The 26,108-nt window shown below is 34.0% G+C and overlaps 1 protein-coding gene across 3 annotated transcripts in view; it reads right to left on the bottom strand.

The window, feature by feature from the left end:
- The window catches only part of dapk2b (death-associated protein kinase 2b), a 52,512-nt gene extending 29,762 nt beyond the window's left edge, over positions 1-22,750 (bottom strand). For 2 of the 3 annotated variants that reach the window (XM_051099323.1, XM_051099322.1), the window contains exons 1-2: positions 22,612-22,750; positions 21,837-22,029 (exon numbers count right to left, since the gene is read on the bottom strand). In XM_051099323.1, the coding sequence (XP_050955280.1) occupies positions 21,837-21,913 (77 nt within the window). In that variant the 5' untranslated portion in view covers positions 21,914-22,029; positions 22,612-22,750. Of the gene's footprint in view, positions 1-21,836; positions 22,030-22,611 lie in introns of those variants that run through there. The other variant, XM_051099324.1, reaches the window with a different exon arrangement.
- Between the last annotated feature and the right edge of the window lie 3,358 nt (positions 22,751-26,108).

Here is a 26,108-nt window from a genome sequence, read left to right as displayed (position 1 = left end):
GATAAATGTGTTATACTTGTTCCATGTGTTCATTTTTTTATGTATGTGACTCATTTTCAAAAAATAATTTAATTGTAACAAATAAAATTTTAAAAACAAATCATTAAAATATCAACATTTTGTTTGCAAGTTAAACTTTTATTTGCAAGTTTTCTTCTATAAAGTTTATACATTTATATTTTCTATAAATAAATCTATAATTTGTTTTTGTACATTTGAAAATAGCAGTTGCAAAAATTGCCTTTCATTCAAAACAATGACAACAAGAAATATGAAAAATGTTTAAAATTGCATAAACCTAATTTTGATGTGACTTGGTTTTAATAACTAGCATGTTAATATAAACATACAAGAAAAATTATAATATTGGTTTATTGTTAATAGTCAAAAACGCCGTTTTATAAATTGATTAAAAGTAAAAGTAAAGGTGTTTATGTTAATGAGATTTATATTTAAATGTGTCAAAGTATTAGTAATAAAAAGCACACACACATACATATAAATATATATATATATATATATATATATAAAAAAATATATTTATATATATATATATATATACATATATACACTACCGTTCAAAAGTTTGGGGTCAGTAAGACTTGTAATAGTCTTTAAAGAAGTTTCTTATGCTTATCAAGGCTACATTTATTTGATTAAAAATATAGAAAAAAACAGTAATATTGCAAAATGTTTTTACAATATAAAATAATGTTTTTTATTTTAACATACTTTAAAATAGAATTTATTCCTGTGATGAAAAGCTGAATTTTTATCAGCTGTTACTCCAGTCTTAAGTGTCACATGATCCTTCAGAAATCATTCTAATATGCGGATTTATTATTAGAATGATCAATGTTGGATAATATCAACAGTTGTGCTGCCAAATATTTTTTGGAACCTGTGATTTTTTTTTTTCAGGATTCTTTCACGAATAACAAGTTTAAAAAGTACAGTGTTTATTCAAAATATAAATATTTTATAACAATGTAAATTATTTATTATTAACTTTTAATAAACTTTTAATTATTAACTTAATACATCCTTGGTGAATAAAAGTATTAATTTCTTAAAAAAAAAAAAAAAAAAACAATAAAAATGTACTGACCCCAAACTTTTGAACGGTAGTGTATATATATATATATACACACACACACACACGTTTGTTTTTGTGAATTGTGGGGACTTTCCATAGACTTCTATACTTTTTACACTGACCAAATGATATTCCCTATCCCCTAACCCAACGCTAAACCTACCCCTTACAGAAAACCTGTTTGCATTGTTACATTTTCAGATAAACATCATTTACTATTTTTAATCATTGTTTTACATTGTAGGGACCACAGGCTGGTCCCCACCATGTCAAAAATTTTAGGTTTTACTATCCTGGTGGGGACATTTGGTCCCCACAATGTAGCAAAAACAAGTACACACGCACACACACACACACACACACACACAACAGTTCTTTCTGTTCCTCGAATCTGATTGGCTGAGAGGATTGTGATATTCTAGTGATAAGAAAACTCCAACCGTTTCACAGTTTTTATCACTCTGCTTGCAGTATTTCTCATAACGAGTGTCATGGCAGATTTAATTTTATAAATAATACTATTTTTGTGTTACGGAATGTAGTTTTAAGAGTTTTAAGTTTTAAGGCGAGAATGTACTTGTTTAGACTTTAAATATGTGACCCTGGACCCCAAAACCATAAGTAGCAGGGGTATATTTGTAGTAAAACACACACATATATATATATATATATATATATATAAATGCACACAAATTAATGTATATATTTAAGAGAAATATGTTATTTTAGTACAAAATATTTTTTATTTATATATAATATCAATTATATAAAAATTTAAATAAATACATATATATTTCTTAAATATATACATGCATGTGTTTGTATTTATATATACATAATAATTACACACAGCACACACACATATTTTAGGCAAACTCAAACTTTTATTTTGTATGCGATTAATTGCGATTAATCATTTTACAGCCCTAAAAAAACTACTTTAGTCCTAGGTTATTCGCTCAATCTGGAACAAAACACTGCAGTACAATTTTCTGGCCTCTCTAGGTTAATAATTATCAAAATTATTTTGGAAATTTACCCTTTGGGAAGCTATAACAGGGTCACTTAGAAAAGGGGCCTGTCCAAATTTACCCAAAATCCTATAAAGCCTAAAAGAAAACTCAAAACTTCACAAAACCTGCTGAGCACATGCGAGAGGTCATTTTAAACACGCATACAAATCTTTAAGGAGATCGGACAATAGGTGGAGATTGGACAATATGTGTTAATAAAAAACATATTTCTATAGTAAATTAGTTCATTATTTAGCAAGCATGTGGTCACCTAAATCTTAAATTCTTAAATGCCTTAAAGCGCTTGAACCCTAACGCTGAATTTACACTGGACTAAGTGCACTTCTTCATTGCAAAAGTTGCCCACATATCACTAAGACATAGTTTCTTTAAAAGCATGAGATGCTTAATTTCCTTGCATGTAAACGGAAATGCTTGAAATCCTTCAGCACCAACTGGCAGTAACATTAGAAATGAGAGAAAACACTTAACGGGAGCCAAATGAGTGTCAGTCTAAGTATAGTCTCTATACGCTCTATTTAGCTCTATAAGCTGCATCATGTGCAGCATAAATCACTACATGTTGCTGTTTAATTACACAGACTCTTTTGCATAACTGTAACATTACAAGTACATTAACATACGAACGCCCACGTTCACATATCAATGCATTTTCAGTATTAGTAACTGGGCTTTTATCCTGTGAAACCCACTGGGTTTGCGCTGTTGAACTGAACAATCAATTATGTGTTGGATCTTGAATGCTGCAATATGTCTACAAGGATGATTTGTACTCAAGCTCCCTAAAGAAGCTCAGAACAGAACATTTTTTGCATAGCGAGAGCCTGAGAGGAAATCCTGCCGCAGGGAAGCGTGCGGCAACTGGGGTCACGGTGTGGGAGGAAAACGCTCTCAGAGAGGAGAGAGACAGAAGAGGAATGCCACCCACCCACTGCTTCTGTGTCAAAGACGCTTTTGCTTCCTCACACACGCTTTGAACATTTCAAACAATATCTTCCGCTGCTCATGTTATCTGTTGGTTTGTGTAGACAGCGGGAAGAAAGGGTAAATTAAAATAGGGATGCACAGATACCGATTCATGATTCTAGATTCCAGTCCAGGAAGAAAGCTTAAAAGGTTTTAAAGCGGGTCATACAATAAAAAAAAATATATATATACATTTTACATTTTTTCAATGTAAAAAAAAAAAAAAAAAAAAAAAAAAAAAGTGTGGAAACACAGATGCATTTTTTTTCAGGATTTAAAATAATAATAATTAATTAATTAATTAATTAATTAATTAATTAGTATATTTTTAAATTTCTTATTAAATTTAATTAAATAGTTAAATAATTAAATTTAATTAATAAATTAGTTATTTATGTATTTGAAGAAATTTTAAAACTATTTACATCAGAAATCTTTTGGTAAATTTAAGGCATTGTTAGTGAATAATATGGAAGATTATTTCCACCACAGAATTAAAAAAAAAAAAAAGACAAAAAAAAAAAGAAAAGAAAAGTATAATTGTGACTTTTTATCTCACCATTTTTATTTTGATTAATTAATAATTATTCATTTTAATTCTATTAACTTATATTATATATATTAAATTTATTTTATTTATATATTGATTTATAGATTTGTTTATTTTATTTATTTTTAATTAAATGAAAGTTCAAAATAACTGTACTTGAAACAATTTATTTTTATTTATTTTATTTGTATTATTTTTATTTATTTATTTTCTAACATTTCTGAATGTTATAAATGTCTTTACTGTCTCTTTTGGTAAATTTAATGCAGCCAAATTTAATGCAGCCATGTGTTTATTTTATTATTTTAAAACGGATTATAAAATGTAATTAATTAATTAATTAATAATTTTTATTAAAAGAAAGTTCAAAATAACTGTATTGAAAACATATATTTTTTTTTTTATTTTAATAATTAATGCATTTATTTTATTAATTTATTTAATTTATTTTATTAATGATTGATTGAAAGATCAAAATAACTGTAAAAAAACAATATAATATTTTTTATTAACTTTATTAATGCATTTATTTTATTATTATTTTTAATTGATTATTAAATGTAATTAATTCATTTATTTTTTATTAATAGAAAGTTCTAAATAACTGTATTTGAATTTTTTTTTTTTTTTTTTACATTTCTGAATATATTAAAAAATGTCTTAATTGTCACTTTTGGTAAATGTAATGCATCCTTACTGAATAATATGGAAGATTATTTCCAGCACAGAATAAAAATTAAATAAATATATAATTGTGACTTTTTACCTCACAATTCTGAGAAAAAATAACTGCAAATTGTGAAATTTCAGGGAACTGTTTTATTAAACTAAAATTAAACTGTGAAAAGTCAAGTCTGAATTGAGAAATATAAACTTGCAATTGCACACTTTTTATTTTATTTTATTTTATTTTATTTTATTTTATTTTATTTTATTTTATTTTATTTTATTTTATTTTATTTTATTTTATTTTATTTTATTTATTTTATTTTATTCTGTAGTGGAAATAAGCTTCCATAGAATAATGTCTTTCATTTCTTTATTTAACAAAAATCTTACTGACCCCAGACTTTTGTACGATGTCATATAATGTCATAACAGAGCTCATTTACATATAAAAACACAGTCTCCTGATGCACATGGACAGGCAGCACATGAAGTCAACACATCTAGGAAGCATCTCTGAGTCACGACTATATCCGACTATGAGTCTTACAAGACTGCAGATCTAGACGGACTGCTTGTCAACTGACTAATCAGGCCGCTCTTAACATCATGCCTCACGTCTGCGGATGTACATTTGGCCCGGCTCATTATCAGCTGTGATCAAAAAACAGTGTCCAACTCCTCCAGTCGCTCGTTCCAGACAAACTGAACGGTCAGAGAGGATTAGGGGGAAACAGACAAACAAATAACAGAAAAACAAGGGATGATGTCTTCTCTGTGAAATGCATGGGATGTTTAGCAAGGTTTCTAAACATCGTCATCTCTAGGAATGTCTTTCAGTAGACTGTGTGTTTCAGTCTTATGTCACGTGCTATTAAAAGTTACATTAAACGCTTCATGTGGACTGTTAGTTCAGTTATAGATAAGAATATCATGCAACAACTTTGTGGGTCTTTAATTCTTCAAAGTACTGTACTTCTGCGTTCCTGTTCCCTTTTCTCTGATCTCACATGGGAAGTGTATAAAAATATGACGCTGCAGACTGAAGTTGCGTTTGTCGCCCGCTGTTCTTGTTCATGCATCGAGTCGTGAATGTGCTGTGAGAATAGGCTGTGTGGATTATGCACAGTGAGCAGATGATTAGACCATGATTGCAGCCAGTTATTTCCTGTGTTTCACATGAAGCCCCACTGAGAGCTTCCATAAGACTGTGATAGGCAGTGTATATATGTCTGTGTTACCAGTGGAGCTGGGCTAATTTTAGACACCATCCTATTCCTCTTCTACATGTTGGCGTTTTCTGTGATGATGGGCAGTGCTACAGATTAATAAATATAAATCTAAATAAATATGAATGTATTTATCTATTCATGTACTTATATTTATAATTATTATAATTACTTATAATTATATTTGTGACTCTGGACCACAAAGCCAACAATACATTGTGTCTTCTTTTAAATTTTTCTTTTTGTAAAATGTAAAATATTGTAAAATACGTCAAAATGTCTCATTCACATTAGTCTGAGAAAAAAAAAATAATTGTAAAATACTTATAGGGTACTATTTAATGTACTTTACTCAATTTTGCTAATTTAATTAAAAAAGCTTAGTAGTATAAAATACTGTACTACATCAGAACCAACTGAAAACCACTAATAATAATGAAAAGTGCTCAAAAGTTAAATGTCCAGATACATTATGGTAATGAGAATTTGAAAGGAAAATGTGCTTGACTGTCATAATCATTTTAATGGTTTAAAAAAGTATATATTTTTTTGTTGTTTTAATTTTATTTTGGGCCAAATTATGATTCAAATGTCGGAAAAATGTACACGTTCAATCGTAACCAAGTTTGTTTCTATTCTTTTGCCACAGAAATGGTACCTTTTTTGTGTGTTTCAAAAAGAAAGCACACAGCCTTAAGGCCAAGGGCAATTTGCCTGACCTTTCTGTTTGTTTTATTGCAAAATCGCAGACATAATTAAGACAGAGAGATGTGTCTGCTAGGACAAGAAACACTCATTTAAAGAAAACAACTTTTATTTCACTCAGAGGACATTTTTCTCACTGTGTCTAATGCGGTTTTCTGTTCACATAACGCAATAAAATCAAGAGAAGAATTGCATTACGGTTCAGTGCCTTTGGCAAGTAGAACCGAATATGTTTGATTGCTAAATCAGTCGGGACTATTGGCCACATCGATAACCATGTTTATTTAACAACCTATAACCCACAGAGATACGAGGATGCCAAACACTGCCTGGAAAAAAGGGTCGGGCAGTCCACAGAGGGCTCAGGGGGGCCTATAAGATAAGAGGTTTTCCCGCATACACATACACACACAGCACACGCGTGGAAAACCAAAACAGTCTGAACTGGAATGTGTAGCCGGAGGGACGGTCTGGTCTTTCCTTGGGCCACAGGAGACGCAAGCCTAGACCAAAACAACTCAGCGTCTCAAGTTTTCTTTTCATTTATCACATTAGCAGCATATTTCATCTCCACAGGCCACAATAATGTCAACTCATTTCACAACACATGACGGTGCAGGCAATGCATGTGTGAAGTGAATTACATATGTAGCACATAATTTTCTGATTAAGGTCTATTCTGGTTACGTATTATTCTATGTCTGAACTTTTCAAGCTGTCCAAATGTTATGTCGCAAAATTACCTTTGCTTGGACATGCGCATATACACACACAAATGAATACTCAATTACATGGATATTCTGAATAAGGTGTTTATTCCCCAAAAATCTGATTAATACAGGAATATTCCAGCTGTTTTATACAGGTTATCAAGAAATTATGAAAACAGCTAGCCTAAATCTGGTTGTGGTTGTAAATTTACTTATAACACTTACATAATTGGAATAAGACCATATTCTGATTAATTCCGGAATATTTTTGTAAACAATAAATAAGTGGGTAACACATTTAATGTATATGTGACATAACTGTTACTATATCATGTTTTCTCAATTCTTTTTATAAAATTTGCCAAATTTTGGATGAAAAATCAAAAGCAGGTCTGTACACTTAAATCAAAAATGTGATATGGACTAGTATCTGTGAATATTACACATATGAATATGCACATGACACTGCAGGACATTTTTGTGTGAAGCAAATCATATACATAACACAGAATTGTCTGATTAAAGTCTATTCTGGTTAAGTATAATTGTACATCTCAACTTCTCGAGCTGTCTACACTGTAAAAAATAAAAAACACAATTTGTTGAGTCAGCTTAAAATAATTTGTTACCCTGCTGCCTTAAAATTTTAAGTTCAGCCAACTAAAATAAGTTTATTCAACTTAAAATGTTCAGTTGTACTAAGTAACAACTTAGATATTTGTGTTTGCTAAACTTAACAGATGGATAAGTAACCCAGCTGCCTTAAAATTTTAAGTTAATTCAACTCAAATATCTAAGTTGTCACTTAGTATAATTTAACATTTCAAGTTGAATCAACTTTTTTTGAGTTGACTGAACTTAAAATTTTAAGGCATTTATCACATTAGCGGCATATTTCACCTTTCCAAGTCACAATATTGCAATTTCAAGTCACAACACATGATGGTGCAGCAAAGTATGTTTGAATTGAATCATATACATAGCACAGTTTTATTGTATTTTTATATTATTGTATTATTAAGTATTATTGTACATCGCAACTTCTTGAGCTGTCTATATGTAATGTTCTAAAGTACCTTTGCTTGGTCAAACACAGTTGTAAATGAATATTAAGTTACGTGGATATTCTGAATAAGATGTTTATGCCCCAAAAATCTGATTAATACAGGAATATTCCAGCTGTTTTATGAAGATTTTCAAGAAATTATAAACACAGCTAGCTTAAATCTGGTTGTGGTTGTAAATTTACTTTCATAATGCTTACATAATCGGAATAAGACCATATTCTGATTAATACCCGAATATTTTTGTAAACAATAGCAGCTTGAAACATTTTTTATGTATTTTACATGTCATAACTGTTACTATATCATGTGTTTTTTCACATGATGCTCACTGTTTTCAACCTTTGCTGCCTCGATATATGTGTACATGAAGATTTCTTTCCATCTATCACATAAGCAGCATATTTCACCTCCACAGGCCACAATAATGTCTTTTTAATTCACAACACATGATGGTGCAAGCAAAGTATGTGTGAATCGAATCATATGCACAGCACAGTTTTCTGATTAAGGTCTATTCTGGTTAAATATTATTGTACATCGCATCTTCTCGAGCTGTCAATATGTAATGTTCCAAACTATCTTTGCTTGGACAAACAGTTGTAAATGAATATTCAGTTACGTGGATATTCTGAATAAGCTGTTTATGCCCCAAAAATCTGATTAATACAGGAATATTCCAGCTGTTTTATGCAGATTTTCAAGAAATTATAAAAACAGCTAGCCAAAATCTAGTTGTGGTTGTAAATTTACTTACATAATATTTACATAATCGGAATAGGACCATATTCTGATTAACATTAGAATATTTTTGTAAACAATAAAAGCTAGAAACATATTTCATGTATGTTGTGGTTGTTAATTTACTTACATAATGCTTACATAATCGGAATAAGACCATATTCTGATTAATACCGGAATATTTTTGTAAACAATAGCAGCTAAAAACATTTTTATACATGTTACTATATCAACTGTTACTATATCATGTGTTTTTTCACATGACGCTCGCTGTGTTTTCAGCCTTTGCTGCCATAATATATGAGTTTTCTTTCACGTATGTGTGAAGTGAATAATATACGTAGCACAGATTTTTGATTAAGGTCTACTCTGGTTATTATTGTACATCTCAACTTTTTGAGCTGTCCACTTGTAATGTCTCAAAATGACCTTTCCTGGACATACACAGTTGTAAATACTGAATATTCCAGTTATGTGGGTATTCTGAATTATGAGTATTTGAATTTGTATATGAATTTGATTAATACGGGAATATTCCAACTGTTTAATTCAGATTTTCATGAAATTGTAAAAACAGCTAGCCTAAATCTAGTTGTGGTTGTAAATTGACTTACATAACATTTACATAATCGGAATAGGACCATATTCTGATTAACATTAGAATATTTTTGTAAACAATAACAGCTAGAAACATATTTCATGCATTATATGTGTCATATCTGTTACTATATCATGTTTTTGACATTTCACTCAGACAATATGACAATATCATTTAGAGACGAGGTGTGGTTAAATTAGCAAAATTAATGAAGTACAACTCACACAGAAGTCATTTTCAAACCAAGCAGACTTGAACCTGTTGCACAATCTACATAGGAAAATCTTTCACCCTCTTGTGAAATTCCCAAAAGCATGGACTGCAATTGAAATGACTGGATTTGACATGCAAAAATGTACTGAATAACGGTAAATGTGACCGTACTTACTGATGACTCACATGACATTCATTCAAAAAAAACAACTGCTTCACAAACTAATCTTCCTTTCAAAAAGCCTTCAAGATGGTTTGTTTTAAAGCTGTATTGCACGCTTTGTCAGGGGTGTGATTTACAGAAAATCTGGGGAAGGACAGAGGCATCCCATTGCAGGCGTGCCACTAGTGTCTCTTCTAAGCCCGCTTGTGTTGTCGACGGCTGGAGGTCTCAGTGGAATTTCCACTCCCAACAGCTGCTGGTTATTAGCCGGAGGGCCTTGCGCTTGACCGAACGGCGCCAGTCCAATATTCAAATGCAGGTCCAGAGGGGTAATTATGACACTGAGTTTCATTGTGTCCATATGTGTATATATGAAAAAGTGTGTCCTTTGCTCTGACAACAGGATGGAACAGATGTTAATGCATTCATTATCAGGGCTAGGTCTCGGTTAAATAGAAAGTTTAAAACAACAGAGTGTGTGTTTTTATTTCCAACACATCGGAAAACATGCGTATTTCATTGACCAATCAGCTTTCAGGACCAGAAGTATCCATTTTGTGTAAAAACAATAAAACATTATTGCATTATGGATGTCATTTCTTTGAAATCCTGCCAGCGAGTTCCTCTCAAACTGAACATAGACTGTCATTCCTCCCACACCATCTATCATAACAGCTTTTCAACTTTCATTTCACAGCTGCCGAATACTTGCTTTCAGCACTTTGGACGGATGATTTTTTTGCGAATAAAACATTAACAGATGCTTCATTAAAGCTTCTTGTTTGGGCAGTATTGGGCAAAACAGCAGTGGGGGGAAGAATGTAAGGAATGTGCGTTGATGTTTCGACAGATCACCGTCCCTCCAACTCTTTTGTTAAAAATAACTTTTTTGTTTAATCAAACTTGTTGACATGCACAATGAATTGCTATAATTGCACTGGGAGTTCTGTAAGAACTACAACAGCCATGCTTAAAATAGCCAATTTTACCCAGATACCTGTGGATCAGCTCAGTGTGGGGATCAACAGCATCTGTCATTCATTTCAGAAGTCAGACACCTACATATTTGGCCTTTTGGCGCGCTTAACACTTGATGTCTTTTCTGCCTCTGCTGCCTCAATATACGAGTATGAATACATAAAAAAATCTTTAAAATTACTTTGAGAGTCACTTCATGAATATTTTACAGTTTCTTTTGAGACAACCTGTCATCATATCATATACAAACAGAAACTTAAAGGAGAAGCCCACTTCCAGAACAACAATTTACAGATAATGTACTCACCCCCTTGTCAACTCAAAATGTTCATGTCTTTCTTTTTTCAGTCGTGAAGAAATAATGTTTTTTGAGGAAATCATTTCCGGATTTTTCTCCATATAATGGACGTCTATGGTGCCCCGAGTTTGAACTTACAAAATGCAGTTTAAATGCGGCTTCAAACGATCCCAAATGTGGTTGTAAACAATCCCAGCCGAGGAAGAAGGGTTTTATCTAGCAAATTTTCTATTTTCATTAAAAAAAAAATACAATTCAAATACATTTTAATCTCAAATACTCGCCTTGTCTTGCTCTCCCTGAACTCTGTGTATTCCGCCTCGAGACAGTTAGGGTATGTCGAAAAACTCACCCGATCATATTTTCTCCCTCAACTTCAAAAATCATTTCAAAATCATCCTACATCGCTGCAGAAGTACCAACCCAGTCTCAAAGTGAACGTGCAAAGAAGAATACACAGAGTTCAGGGAGGGCAAGACAAGACGAGCGTTTGAGAAAATAAGATCCTTCTTCCTCGGCTGGGACCATTTACAACTGCATTTGGGATCATTTAAAGCCGTATTTAAACTGCATTTTGGAAGTTCAAACTCAGGGCACCATATCAGTCCATTATATGGAGAAAAATCCTGAAATGTTTTCCTCAAAAAAAAAAAAAAAAATTCTTTACGGCTGAAGAAAGAAAGACATGAACATCTTGGAAGACAAGGGGGTGAGTACATTATCTGTAAATTGTTGTTCTGGAAGTGAACTTCTTTAAAGGTCTTCACAGCAACCCGTCAAAATTAAAGTTCGGTTTAACTTGAAGAAACTGTGACAGAAGTATATTCCTTAATGAAATGATATTACTACTACTAATAGTAAAATTATTGTTAAAACATTATTCATTAAGGCATAATCACATAAGAGGGATTTTTTTATGTTTCTTGTTTTTGATTAAAAGATAAACTACTGTTTTATGCCTTAATTTATTTACCCAAAAAAATAAATAAAAAATACACAACGCAGCATTTCTGAAAAAAAGGGGAAAAATAACAATAAATTAAGTAGTTTTTGTATAAAACTATGAATGTTTTAATTATTAAAATTTAATTAAAACGTTAAAATGAAATCTGGAAATTTAAAGTGGAAAACACAGAATTTGGTTTAAAAAATTATTTTAATTTAATTAGACATTAATGCTTTTTGCAATCCAAAAAAATTACTGAAAAAATACAATTTGGAAAAAATAAAACAGATTTCACAGGACCCTACTTCAGCAGAATCAAACTCTGCTAACATTATAAATTATGAATTTGAATTTATAAATTAATTATAAAGAAAGCATTTACAATTAATAATTTATAGTATTGTATTTATTAGATGATACATAGACAGAATCAACTTCTGCTAACATTATTTATAAATTTAACATTTATAAATTAAACAATTACAATTACTATTTGTGCAGTTATACGATTTTTGAAAGTGAAAGAAATTGATACGTTTATTCACAAAGGATGCATTATTTTGATCAACAGATACTATTAGAGTGTCAAAAAAAATGCTGTTCTTCTGAAATGTCTAAAGAATCCTGGAAAATATCAACGTTTCCACAAAAGCATTAGGCAGCACAACTGTTTTCAACATTTATAATAGTAATAAGTGTTTCTTGAGCAATAAATCAGCCTATTAGAATGATTTCTGAAGCATCATGTGACACTGAAGACTAAAGAAATAAGGCTGAAAAAAAATTAGATTTGCATCACAGGAATAAATTACATTTTAAAATATATTCAAATAGAAAACAATTATTTTAAATTGCTGATTTTGATCAGTTTTGTTCAAATAATTACAGCCCTGGTGAGCATTTTTCTGTCAAAAACACTGAAACACCCAACCTTTTGAACAGTAGTGTATACATCTTACAACTCAATGACAGTAAATGAGTTAAATACAAACTTTCTGAATTAAAATTCACTTATTTTACACAACATTTAGTCAAAATTCACAAAAATGCATGTCACTATTGCCAAATATAGAACAGTTATTTGGCCTGGATGATACTTTTACATTGGTTTTAACGTGTTAAGGTCATATGTCTCATTAAAATATTCATAAAGAATTTTCCACTATTTTTTGCCCATTGAAAATGTAAAGAAATATTTTTCAATGTTTCATCATCTGAACAATCAAGCTTCAGGTACAAACAGTACAGCATGTCCTTTACAGCCTTGTTTCTGCTCACTTGAAATTAAATATGACATCCACTCTGACTGAAGTCTGCAGGCAGCTGTCTCGTCTTAAATGACTTGCTGAAATATGAGTCAAAAACGTCTTGACTGGTGTATTATCAAAAGTGCGGGCTGATTACTTATAGTATTAGTCATTGAAGTGTCGCATTCCTCTATGACTCATAAAGTAACTTTCGCTCTTACATGGCAGAAAAGTTTGAAACGATTCTCTAATAATATCATAATCAAATTAGGAGGCCTGAAACAACAGATTTATGGGTGGGGACATTATTGACATTAGAGAGTCCCTCTCGTCCACTGGTTGTCCCCATGATGACAACCCTGTATATAGCGTATATGATGACTCACAGATAAGCGAGCAACAAATAAAGATACAGACCAGAAATATATGGTATGCTGTTATGGAAAAAAAAACTCACAAACCAACAGCTGTGCGTATAGTCTGTTGCTATGGGAATGATTTGCACAATCTCTTAAAAAAGATATACACGCAGTGCATATATTTATAAAATGCCATCTATCATATTGTATCAGGAGGCCTGTCAAAACATACACCAGATTACCAAACACATCAACTCTAAAAAATGCACCATCTTTGGTGGCTTTCATCACTTCCTCCAATTGCTTAACCTCAAGACCGTGAAGGGGAAGATGGAATGAGTTGCTTTTTCTCTCATAAAACAAGCCAAATTGAGCATTTTAAATGCTGTTCATGAAGGGCCTCATTTGTATGCACATCCCTGAGCTTAACTGCATATGTTAGATCTATAACTGAATGCTTTAAGCAAATATAGATTTGCTTATGAAAGAGACAGGTTTGCCAAAGACCGCTGACTCAAAAGCATGGTTAAGCAATGTAACAGGATCACTATGTATAATGTGTTACATAAGAGCTCTTCCTCTGTCTTACCTGTCGACAAACAAACTAGCTGGAACTGGTATATGTGCCTTTATAGTACATATTTATATATACTGACTAGATCTTATAGACCTTAAAGGAGAAGTCCACTTCCAGAACAACAATTCACAAATAATTTACTCACCCCCTTGTCATCCAAGATGTTCATATCTTTCTGTCTTCAGTCAGAAAGAAATTATGGTTTTTGAGGAAAACATTTCAGGATTTTTCTCCATATAATGGACTTCATTGGTGCCCCGATTTTGAACTTCCAAAATGTAGTTTAAATGCAGCTTCAAATGGCTCTAAATGATCCCAGCCGAGGAAGAAGGGTCTTATCTAGCGAAACGAATGGTCATTTTTTTCAGAAAATAAAAATTTGTTTACTTTTTAAGCACAAAAGCATGTGTAGCTCAGGCTCTGGGATGCACGTTCACCTACTATGAAAACACGTTGAAAGGTCTCGCGGAACGTAGGCGGAACTACAGACCCAGTGTTTACAAAGCGAATGCGCAAGACTAAGAAAGTGCAAGTAAGTCAAACGCTGTTTACAAACAAAAAGGTACAACAATGTTGGACGATTCTGAAGTTGTAGGAGAAAATAACATGGAGTTTTTTGACATACTCTTCCTTTTTGAGCCGGAGTACACAGACGATGAACTTGTGGTGATTCGAAGATGTGATTCGTAGCAGTAATGGGAAGTTCGGATCATTTTACCAACTCGGACCTTTGAGTCTAGTTCAGCAAAATGAAGGAATCCTTTTTCGAGTCATTTCGTTCATTTTAGCAAAATCAGAATCACGTGACAGCCCCATAAGATGAACGAATGACTCGAAAAACCCGAAGACTCAAAACATATGTCATGTTCATGTCTTTCTTTCTTCAGTCGAAACAAGGGTTTTTGAGGAAAACTTTCCAGGATTTTCCTCCATATAGTGGACATCAATGGGGATCAGCAGGTTGAAGGTCTAAATTGCAATTTCAACACAGCTTCAAAAGGCTCTACACAATCCCAGCCGAGGGATAAGGGTCTTATCTAGCGAAACGATCGGTCATTTTCCAAAAAAAAACAAAAAAAAATTTGTGTATTTTTTTAACCACAAATGCTCACCTTGCACTAGCTTGACTTCACGCATTGCGTAATCACGATGGAAAGGTCACGCGCGACATTGGCGGGAAGTACCAACCCAGTGTTTTCAAAGTGGGTGTGCAAAGAAAGCCAAACACCCTTTACAAAAAAGGTAAAACAGCGAGGTTGGATGATTTTGAAGTTTGCCTTACCCTTTCTTTTTGAGCTGAAGTACACAGATGAAGAATTAACTGCGCAAGACCTTTCCAACATGATTACATAATGCGTGAAATCCAGCTAGTGCAAGACGAGCATTTGTGGTTGAAAGTATATTAATTTGTATTTTTGTTTTTAGAAAATGACCAATTGTTTTGGTAGACAAGATCCTTATTCCTCGTCTGCGATCGTTTAGAGCCCTTTGAAGCTGTATTGAAACTGCAATTTAGACCTTCAACCCATTGGCTCCCATTGATGTCCACTATATGGAGAAAAATCCTGGAATGTTTTCCTTAGAAACCTTAAGAAAGAAAGACATAAACATCTTGGATGACATGGGGGTGAGTAAATTACTAGGGAACTTTTATTCTGGAAATGAACTAATCCTTTAATTTGAAATGTGAAAGCGAGGCTGTTGTGATTGACAAAAGTACAATCTGATCAATGTGACCCCGCAAAACCAGTCTTAAAGGTTCATAAACCCTGGACTACTTTTTCTGAGATTTTATCAGAGTTGTTTGTGTTGCACATCATAGATGACAATGTAAGCATCAATGAAAACTGGTTAATTTTGAGCTTTTTGTGCTATTTTCATCTTCCGGGTTTAAAATCTACATTGTGCTGACATCACAGTTTGTGACGTGGCATCGGACTATAGTACATCGATGACACGTTGGTGTCTCATAATTATTTATGAGGCAGCGTTTTCGCCTAATTATTCACGACAGCATGTGTTGATTTGCTATGACAGATGCTTTAGGCTGTGAGATTGCGTATATTAACTGAGAAAAACGTTCATGGATGGAGAGAGATTGCTTTGTAAGAGTTGGGACAAACGCAATTCATTCAAATAACGTTAGTGAGTGTAATAGTTTTTACAGCTCCTTGATGCAACCCATCAAAAGGATTATAAACTGTCACCTTCATGTAATGAAGTTATGCTTACGTTTTATGAATTAGGCCAATATGTCATACAGCTGAGCCTTTGGAAGTCACATGTTTAAAATATGTCCTGTTTCTGTGCTAAAAGGTCAAATGTATTTAGTTATACATTTTAAAGGGGTCATTGGACGCCCATTTTCCACAAGTTGATATGATTCGTTAGGGTCTTAATAAGAAGTCTATAACATACTATAACATACTATCCCTTTTCAAAGCAAGCTGTTTTGTTGCATTTGCCTTTACATGCTAATGAGCTCTGCTGACCCCGCCTCTTTCTTCTGCCATATTTAGCTGTCAAACTAGCACATTAGTAGAAAAGGTGATTTGCAAAGATGTATAAAAAACCCTTATACTCATTTCTGCTGTAGGTGAAGCTGCGTCACATATGATTCACGCGAACATAGACGCATTTATGTAGATCGCCGGGTGCATTTCCTTTAAAAAAAGAGGTAACGTTAATCCTCTGCCTTTTGGGCGAACTATGACTTTAACCTGGTTAATACTGCCTGTAACTATGAAAAACTGTGTACAAATTATTTCTGTAAGTTATAAATTAAACAGATTATTGGAGCATGTTGTATAGGAAAATACTATTTCAGTTTCTACTCCAAAGTTTTGGAAATGAATTCAAAAGCCTTTTTTTTTCAGTGCGCTATAAAATGTTGGAGTTACATCAGCATATCTTAGAATTACATTTGCTGTAACAAACACGTACAATGACTCAGACAAACATAGCCAACTTGTACACTGTCATCAGTCCATTATAGAGATTCCGATCATCTTTGAATAAAGCTCCTGTCAGGAACAAAGCCCCCTCCTCCAGGGAACAAAGTGGCCACGTAAAAGGGTCTCATTTGTCCCACACTGTCAACCTTTGAAGCAGGTGATTCATGCAGTGGTGTGACAGCCACTTCCACGCGGAACAAGAACGCTGGTGAGAGTTTGTGAGTGTGAACAATTCTTTGTGTTTAAGTGTCTTCATTATTTCCTTCATTCGCTGTCCTCTTTTGATAGACATGTTTGCAGCTGCTAATGTGTTACAGATCATCACACACAGCTCTGTGAAACCACACAAGCTATTTCCTCTTTCACACGCAAGATACGTGTCAGTGTGCGTGAGTATTTCCACCTCAAATGCATCTGATACTCCATGACATGTCTGTGGGGACGTAGGCATCGTTTTGAAACAAAAAACCCAAAACATTATCAAAAGAGAACTAACTTCTAGGCTTTTTGAGTACGCAAAGAACAGGATTGCTTTTAACACACATTGCTAACAACCTTTTGTACTTTGTGCTGTAGTCAACTCAGCAAAATGTGGTTTATTGTACTGTATGTTCTCTGTTGTAAAAATTACTATTGGATAATATTTAAGCTATTAAATGTATACTAAGTATAGGTGTTAACACTAAAGCTGTGTTCCAAAATCTAGTGAGCTGCCATGCTACCTACATAGACAACTGCCTTCCAAGACAGCATACTAACATTCACAGAATCACACAAGTAACTGATCTGAAACACTCTACATAGACATCAACTCAACACACATAGAGCTCTGCACAGAAGAGACTGCACAATACTTAAAAAAACATAACACATAAATATTGGGTAAATATACATATATTTTCAACATTTCTCCTGCTTTCTACACAATCTTGGATTTAGTTGGAGTTGAATTTGGCCAAAACAAGATACTATACGATGAGACGGCTTGTTGTCGAATTACAAATTTTGGTTGACAACATGGGAGAAAATATCCCACAGACTTACAATGAAGCAGACCTTCATAGAAACCTAGCATTGTGTTGGTTTGTCCAGCTGATGAATGATAAAAACATTGACAGCCAATCAGAAACTACCTTTAAAAAGCTCAAGCATTTATTGGGGAAAATGACTGCAGCAGATGCTTAGAATATGCTTAGAACACAACATTATCGTCTTTTGATGTAGACGCTAATATATCTACCATTATAGTTACTGATATAGTTATTTGGGTTGGAATAGGCCTTTATACCACTGAAAAAACACTTACCAACACTCTGAGCATGTTGTGACTACTTCTGCAAAGGACAACCACCACGACATTTTACCCAGTATTTGTGCTATTTAGGGGTTCGAGCATGTAGCACTAAAACCCTACTGTAAATGTTAAAGTGGCCAAGGATCAGCAATCTCCATGTAAAACTGATCTTGCAGACCAAACCGTAAGTCATAGAGACTTGAATCTTGGAGGGATTGTAGTCCTCACACCACCTACAATGTCACCAAGGCTTGCCCCAATCGGCCTGACAGGAGTGCTACAGTGATCAAAAGTATGAAATTGCGAAATGAGTGAAATTTTCGTTTGAAAACCCTACTTTTGAGAACTAGTCCTAAACCAAACCATTGCAGAAAGATCACTGGAGAATGAATATTAATAAAAATTAAAAAAAAAAAAAAAGTTGAAGTTTTGACTCTCTGTCGCAAAGGGATGCCAAAACATTCAAAAGGGGCAGGGCTGCCTTTACTAAAAAGGCTGTAACTTTTGAACAGAACGAGATATCTTCATCAAACTGAAAATCGGTACGCATGGTCACAAAAGGGTCTCATTTGTCCCACACTGTCAACCTTTGAAGCAGGTGATTCATGCAGTGGTGTGACAGCCACTCCCACGTGGAACAAGAACCTGTTGAGAGTTTGTGAGTGTGAACAATTCTTTGTGTTTAAGTGTCTTCATTATTTCCTTCATTTGCTGTCCTCTTTTGATAGACATGTTTGCAGCTGCTAATGTGTTACAGATCATCATACACAGCTGAAATTTTCGGTTTGAAAAACCTACTTTTGAGAGCTAGTCCTAGGTTTTACAAACCAAACCATTGCAGAAAAAAACTCTGGGGAATGAATATTAATACATATACAAAAAAAGTTTTGACTCTCTGTTGCAAAGGGATGCCAAAACATTTGAAAGGGGCAGGGCTGCCTTTACTAAAAAGGCTGTAACTTTTGAACAGAATGCGATATCTTCATCAAACTGAAAATCAGTATGCATGGTCTTGGTCCAACATGCCACAAGTGGCTAATAGGACATTTGCGTATCTCAAAAAACATGCGACAGGTGATTCTAAACAAGCATACAAAGTTGTAAGGAGATTGGACCACAGCTGGCGCTATAACAGTCATAAACATTAAAAACCCATCATATTTCTATGGTAAATTACCTGTATTTGACAAAAATGCTTTTTAAAATCATTGATTTAAATGGTTACAGGCTTGCTAAATAATATGCAATGTCTTTTTTATATGTGCTCAAATGCCTTAAAGTACTTGAACCCTAGTAATCACTGCTTGCTAACTTCAAACTCTGTTTGGAAAGCGTTGAGTTCTTCAAAAAAATGTAGCCTCAAAGTCTAGTTGCACTGAAGGTTTGAGTGAACAAAGCCAGTCCTTCATTAATATAAAGTAACTCCCAGCGCTATTAGTCCTGTTCTCAGTTACAGTCCTGCAGGGGAGGTCAGGTATCTCATCTAATCCAGGGTGTGTCATAGGAACTGTGCCTTTGAGTGGGACACAAAGCCATCCAGGCAGATGGTGGAGCCTGTTACATATTGCAAACAATAACCAACATCTGTCTTTCTGCCGTTTCCCATATTACCTCACCTAGGAGGTGCCTGTGACAAAAAGGGTACAACCTTTCCAAATTACAGGAGGATGCTTTGCCCTGAAAACAGTTTTATGGCCTTTCTTGTACACATCAAAGTTTTTATGAGATAAACCGATGACAGAAAAGCGCCAAAGGGTGACTTTCACCTGCAACCTATAGCAAGGGGAGCAACACAGCAGTCACCTGGGTGTAAGACTACATCTTTCCTGAACATTCATACAGTTTAGCACTTCCTGTCTGGATGGATTTGCAACTTCCTAATGCTGAAAGGGTAGAAATGCTGTTATTATAACAGCTTTTTTGCATTAATAAGTGTGAGGCTTGCCTGTTGGGACAGCTTTTAAGGGGAGTGTGCTTTGTAAGAGAGAACAAAACATGACTCAAGAATGAGAAGCGGAGCCAAGGGAAAAGAGGGTGGGGGGCCCTCACGTTTTTTGTTCACAGCACTGTAGATCCTTCCTTATATTTTACAACTAATACGCTACCAGTCAAAAGGTTTTGAACAGTACGATGTTTAATGTTTTTTTTTTTTAATTCTCTTTCTTCAGGCTCACGAAGCCTGCATTTATTTGTTTCGAAATACACCAAAAGCAGTAATATTGTGAAATATTTTTACTATTTAAAAAAAACTGCTTTATAGTTGAATACATTTCAAAATGTAATTTATTCCTGTGATCAAAGCTACATTTTCAGCATCATTACTGCAGTCTTCAGTGTCACACGATCCTTCAGAAATCATTCTAATATTCAGATTTGCTTTGTTTGGGGGGAAAGAATTCATAGAAATTAATACTTTTATTTAGCAAGGATGCTTTAAATGGATCAAAAGTGATGAAAAAGACATTTATAATATTACAAAAGATTTTTATTTCAGATAAATGCTGTTCTTCTCAACTTTCTATTCATCAAAGAAACCTGAAAAAAATCTACTCTAGCTGATTCACCATCATAATAATAATAATAAATGTTTTTGAGTAGAAAAATCAGAATATTAGAATGATTTCTGAAGGATCACGTGACGTGATGCTAAAAATTTAGCTTTGAAATCACAGGAATAAATTACATTTTGAAATATTCAAATACAAAACAGTTATTTTAAATAGTAAAAATATTTCAGTGTTTGACTGTTTTTGCTGTACTTTGGATCAAATAAACACAGGCTTGGTGAGCGGAAGAGACTTATTTAAAAAAATATTAAAAATCTTACTGTTCAAAAACTTTTGACTGGTAGTGTATGTCCTTTTTAAGATTATTATAACAGTATGATATATTAAAGGAAGTGAAAGTTGCTCTGTGTTTTGTTGGTCCATAAAATGAAAGTCCTAAAAATACAGGTTCCAAAAGATGGTTTTTGCATCAGTGCAATAGAAGAACCATCTTTGGTTCCTCAAAGAATCTGTCAGTAAACAGTTTCTAAAAGAACCATTTTTTTAGTGTAAAGAATGTTTTTTTTCTCCAAAAAGAACCTTTTGTAAAATAGAAAGGTTTAATGTTAAAGGTTCTTCATAGAACCCTAAATAATCAAAATATCTTCTTTTGTGTTCTGCAGAAGAAAAACATTTTGGAAACAACATGAATGTTCATAATAGGTTAAACTATATCCAATACAGTTTTGATATATTATCTTGCATGCATTTTGTTATTGTCCACTGCTATAGAAAATCAGAGAAGCTTGTCACTTGTCTGGTAAAACCACTTCCCAAACTCCAGCTCTCCAGCTGTTAACCTGTCCTTTAAATACCCTCGGGGGACGGTCCATATAACTTACTGGCAAGTCAACAACCCACAAAAGCTGCAAGCGATTACAAAACATCCTCATATCACATACCTTCCAAGCTCTTCAACAATATCATAGAAGTCCTCCACTTTTTGTTGCTTGAACACTGCCATTCCTAATGTCCTCATTGATGATGATTGTGTCTCAGGGTAAACAGGGGGGACAGCGGGTCAAATCTGTCTTAAGGTGTCCCTCGATAAGCACACAAACTTGCAGAAGTTCTGCGGGTATGTAGGGAGCAGCTCTGAAAATCAAAGACACTCACATAAGCACATGTTCCAGCATGCTGCACTACATTCCTTCACTTCCAAGAAGGCATGTATTGCATCTTTCTTATTTAGATGTATGAGGCAATGCGAGAAGGTTTTCAGCCAAAAAAATATACAGTTTTTCTTGCTGAGGATGATGTAAGGTGTGAAGGAACCAGGCAAAAAGATAAAATTGACTTATCAAGTCACTAAAAGTGATCAAATGACTTTCTTCAGGAGAAAATGAGGATGTCATGAGAATTAAGCGATGAAATTGAGCTGCATATATACTTCTGCCAAGGAAAAAGTGCCATTCACCCTGGGCGGCATTTGTTTCATGATACACTAACTTCACTTACAGTTTAATTAATAATATCATGATAAATATTTACCTTACAGGTGTACGTAATTACGTACTGTACTGATGTTTGTTGTACTCCATAAATAAGCGCAGCATAATAACCATCCACACCATAAAATCTCTTCCTATATCGCTGCTCACAAGTTTTACAAGACAGTGAACTACAAAAATTAGTATCTGACTCTTTACATTAATAAAAAAACGTGGTTCGCCTTACCTTTTCTTTTAGGAAATAACACTTTTTTCACTGTATTCCGATGAAAGGTGTAGCATATTCCCGGGTTTGAGCGCGTCTCTTGCTCGAGCCGCGCTGTTGAACTGGAGACCGGAGGAGTGCACGCGCTTATGTTGTCAATCTCGAGCTCGCTCCCGCGCCACCTGTTGAGCGCTGCGGTGATGATGTCAGATTGACAATTCTTCTCAGTGAATCAGTTGTTCGAACACAGCGGTGTGAAATGAGCTATTTAGGAAATAATTAAATCGGCCGGAACTGTTTTCAAATCAAAACGCGCTTTAAAAGAAGCAGTACATATTTGTAATCTAATAAACATTCTGACTGAAAACCCGTATCTCGGCTTCATTCAGAATATACTAATCAAGCTATTTGGACAGACAGATGAAGATGTAAAAATAATAGATAGATAGATAGATAGATAGATAGATAGATACTTTACAGTGATTCGGTCAAACCCGGTTACCAACTAATTTGAAAGATTTAGAGCACGCTGTGAATATTGGGGTCTGGGATATTAAAAACATAATTTAGTTTATTAACTTTAATTTACTATCTATTGCTGGTGTTTGATCCATTATGTTTGCAACACTATCGCCATCTGTTGGACGTTAAGCAGCTATGCAGACTAAAATACTTCACAATATGGGTAGTGTATTTTTTTCAACATCACATGTTACTTAAAATTACATAGACTTATGCATGTAAATTTACACACTAGGGAGAGTGGGGACGGTTGCAGCGAGGGCAGTTGCAACATGGCTTTCTTCAAGCAGGAATAAGCAACAGTGATGATATTCATACTGCACATGCTTTATTGGCCCCTCATCCTTTCTGGATGAAATGAAAATGATGGGATGAAAAAAAGAGAAAAAGAGAAAAAATCCTTTTTTATTTAAGTGAATAGGTTAAAAATCTACTTGTTACTTGAGAATATTTGTCCATTTTCCATTTTTACATGACCAGCATAAACCAGCAAAGGACCAGCATAAACCAGCAAAGAACCAGCATAAACCAGCACCAAAACATATCTACCAGCATATGCTGTTTTTTTCACCGGGGCGCTGTTGTGGGGGTCAGTTGCAAAATTTTACTTTGTCTATTCAAGTGTAAATTGTTCATATAGTATCATATGTACACATGTTGCAACAATCTGGGTGAGTTAACAGATGTGGCTTTATTGTATTAAAATTTTGCCTTTCTTATATTAACAGTCTCAAATAAATGTACTGCAAATAGGGATTTGGGACAAACTGTTCATACTGTTCGAAAGAATCAAATTGAGGAAAGATTCGGACTTTCTTTCATTATTGAACACTGGTGAAAAACACAGCATATGCTGGTAGGCATGTTTTGATGCTGGGATGCTAAGTATGTTTTGGTACTGGTTTATGCTGGTCCTTGATCAGCAACATGACCAGCATAAACCAGCAAAGGACCAGCATAAACCAGCTAAGGACCAGCTTAAACCAGCATCAAAACATACATAACCAGCATCCCATTTCAAGTGTAAATTGTTTGTATATTATCATATGTACACATGTTGCAGCAATCTGGGTGAGTAGTTAACAGATGTGGCTTTATTGTATTAAAATTTTGCCTTTCTTATACTAACAGTCTCTGAGAAACTAAATGCAAAAAGTGTTGCAACCATCCCCGGTCTCCCCTACTGATTTTCGGAGAACGGACTTTTAAATGAACGGACACCAAGTGAATTGATAGTTGAGACTTTAAAAGTTATTGTAATAGCGGAAATGTTAAAAAAATAAATGTACTGCAAATAGGGATTTGAGACAAACTGTTCATACTGTTCGAAAGAATCGAATTAAGGAAGGATTCAGACTTTCTTTCATTATTGAACACATCCCTGGTGAAAAAAACAGCATATGCTGGTAGGTATGTTTTGGTGCTGGTTTAAGCAGGTTCTTTGCTGGTTTATGCTGGTCCTTGACAAGCAACATGACCAGCATAACCAGCAAAAGACCAGCAAAAACCAGCTAAGGACCAGCATAAACCAGCATCAAAACATACCTAACCAGCATCCCAGCACCAAAACATACCTACCAGCATATGCTTTTTTTCACCAGGGATATCATTCATCCCTGCCTCCCAATGTGCATACTATCCACCCTATCCTATGTGATACTAGTAAATTTCAATACTATTTAGGGCAGATAGGGTGGATAGTATGCACATTGGGACCCAGGCAATGTCTTTGCGAATGAGTCGTTGATTCGGTTCCAGGTGATTTGGTCAAACCCGGTTATCAACTCTTTTGAAGGATTTGACAGAACACGCTGTGAATGTTGAGGTCTGGGATTTTACAAACATACTTTATTAACTCTATAATTTAATCTACTCTCTCTTGCAAACTGTTTAAACTGTTCAAAGGAACCGAATTGAGGAATGAGTCAGACTTTATTTCATAATTAGGCCTACTGAACGCAACAGTCCTGTCCGATTTGCAAATGAGTCGTGTTTGATTCGATTCCTGATTCGGTTATCAATTAATAGAAGAATTTGATAGAACATTGTGTGAATGTTGAGGTCTGGGATATTAAGAACATAATTTACTTTATTAACTCTATAATATACTGCAAACTGTTCAAGCTGTTGGAAAGAACTGAATTGAGAATGGGTCGGATTATTTCATTAATATTGAACACATAAGTCATATCTGATTGGCGAGTTGTTAATTTGATTCAGGTCCTTTATGGTGATTCAGTCAAACCTATCAACTAATTTGAAGGATTTGATCAATGTTGGGGGCTGGGATATTAAAAACATAATTTACTTTATTAACTCTATAGTTTATTCTCTAGTGCAAACTATTCAAACTGTTCGAAAGAACCAAATTGAGAAGAGTCGGATTATCATTCATTATTATTGAACACCCCTGGTGAAAAAAACAGCATATGCTGGTTAGGTATGTTTTGATGCTGGGATGCTGGTTAGGTAGGTTTTGATGCTGGTTTAAGCTGGTCCTTTGCTGGTTTGCTGGTCACCAGGGACATCAGTCTGATTCGCGAATGACTCGATCATTCAGTTCCTGATTCGGTTAAATCCGGTTATCAACTAATCTGAAGGACGTGATAGACCACGCTGTAAAAGTTGTGTTCTTGGATATTAAAAACATAATTTACTTCATTAACTCTATTGCTTGTTTGATACATTATGTTTGTTCTGTTACCGCCATCTGTTGGACACTGTAGGCTAAGCTGTATGTGACTAAATGGCTATTGTTATTTTTCAACATCACATTTCACTTGAAAATTATATACTGCTTGTGTATTAAAAGTATATTTTATAAGCTGTAGGATTTAATATTTTAATATTATATAACGGTCACAAAAACAGGAAGGATTTAATGGCTACTATTGTTGCCGCATTTCCTGTAGAAAAGATGATGTTGAAAGACCTTTGTAACTTGTATTGTTCATGGAGGAGGCTGTCAAGATGTATAAGAACTACACAAACAAAAA

Source organism: Labeo rohita, chromosome 25 (assembly GCF_022985175.1).
Source record: "Labeo rohita strain BAU-BD-2019 chromosome 25, IGBB_LRoh.1.0, whole genome shotgun sequence".
Lineage (NCBI taxonomy): Eukaryota > Metazoa > Chordata > Actinopteri > Cypriniformes > Cyprinidae > Labeo > Labeo rohita.
The sequence above is the reverse complement of the archived record's forward strand: the minus strand, read 5'-3'. Positions and strand labels throughout refer to the sequence as shown.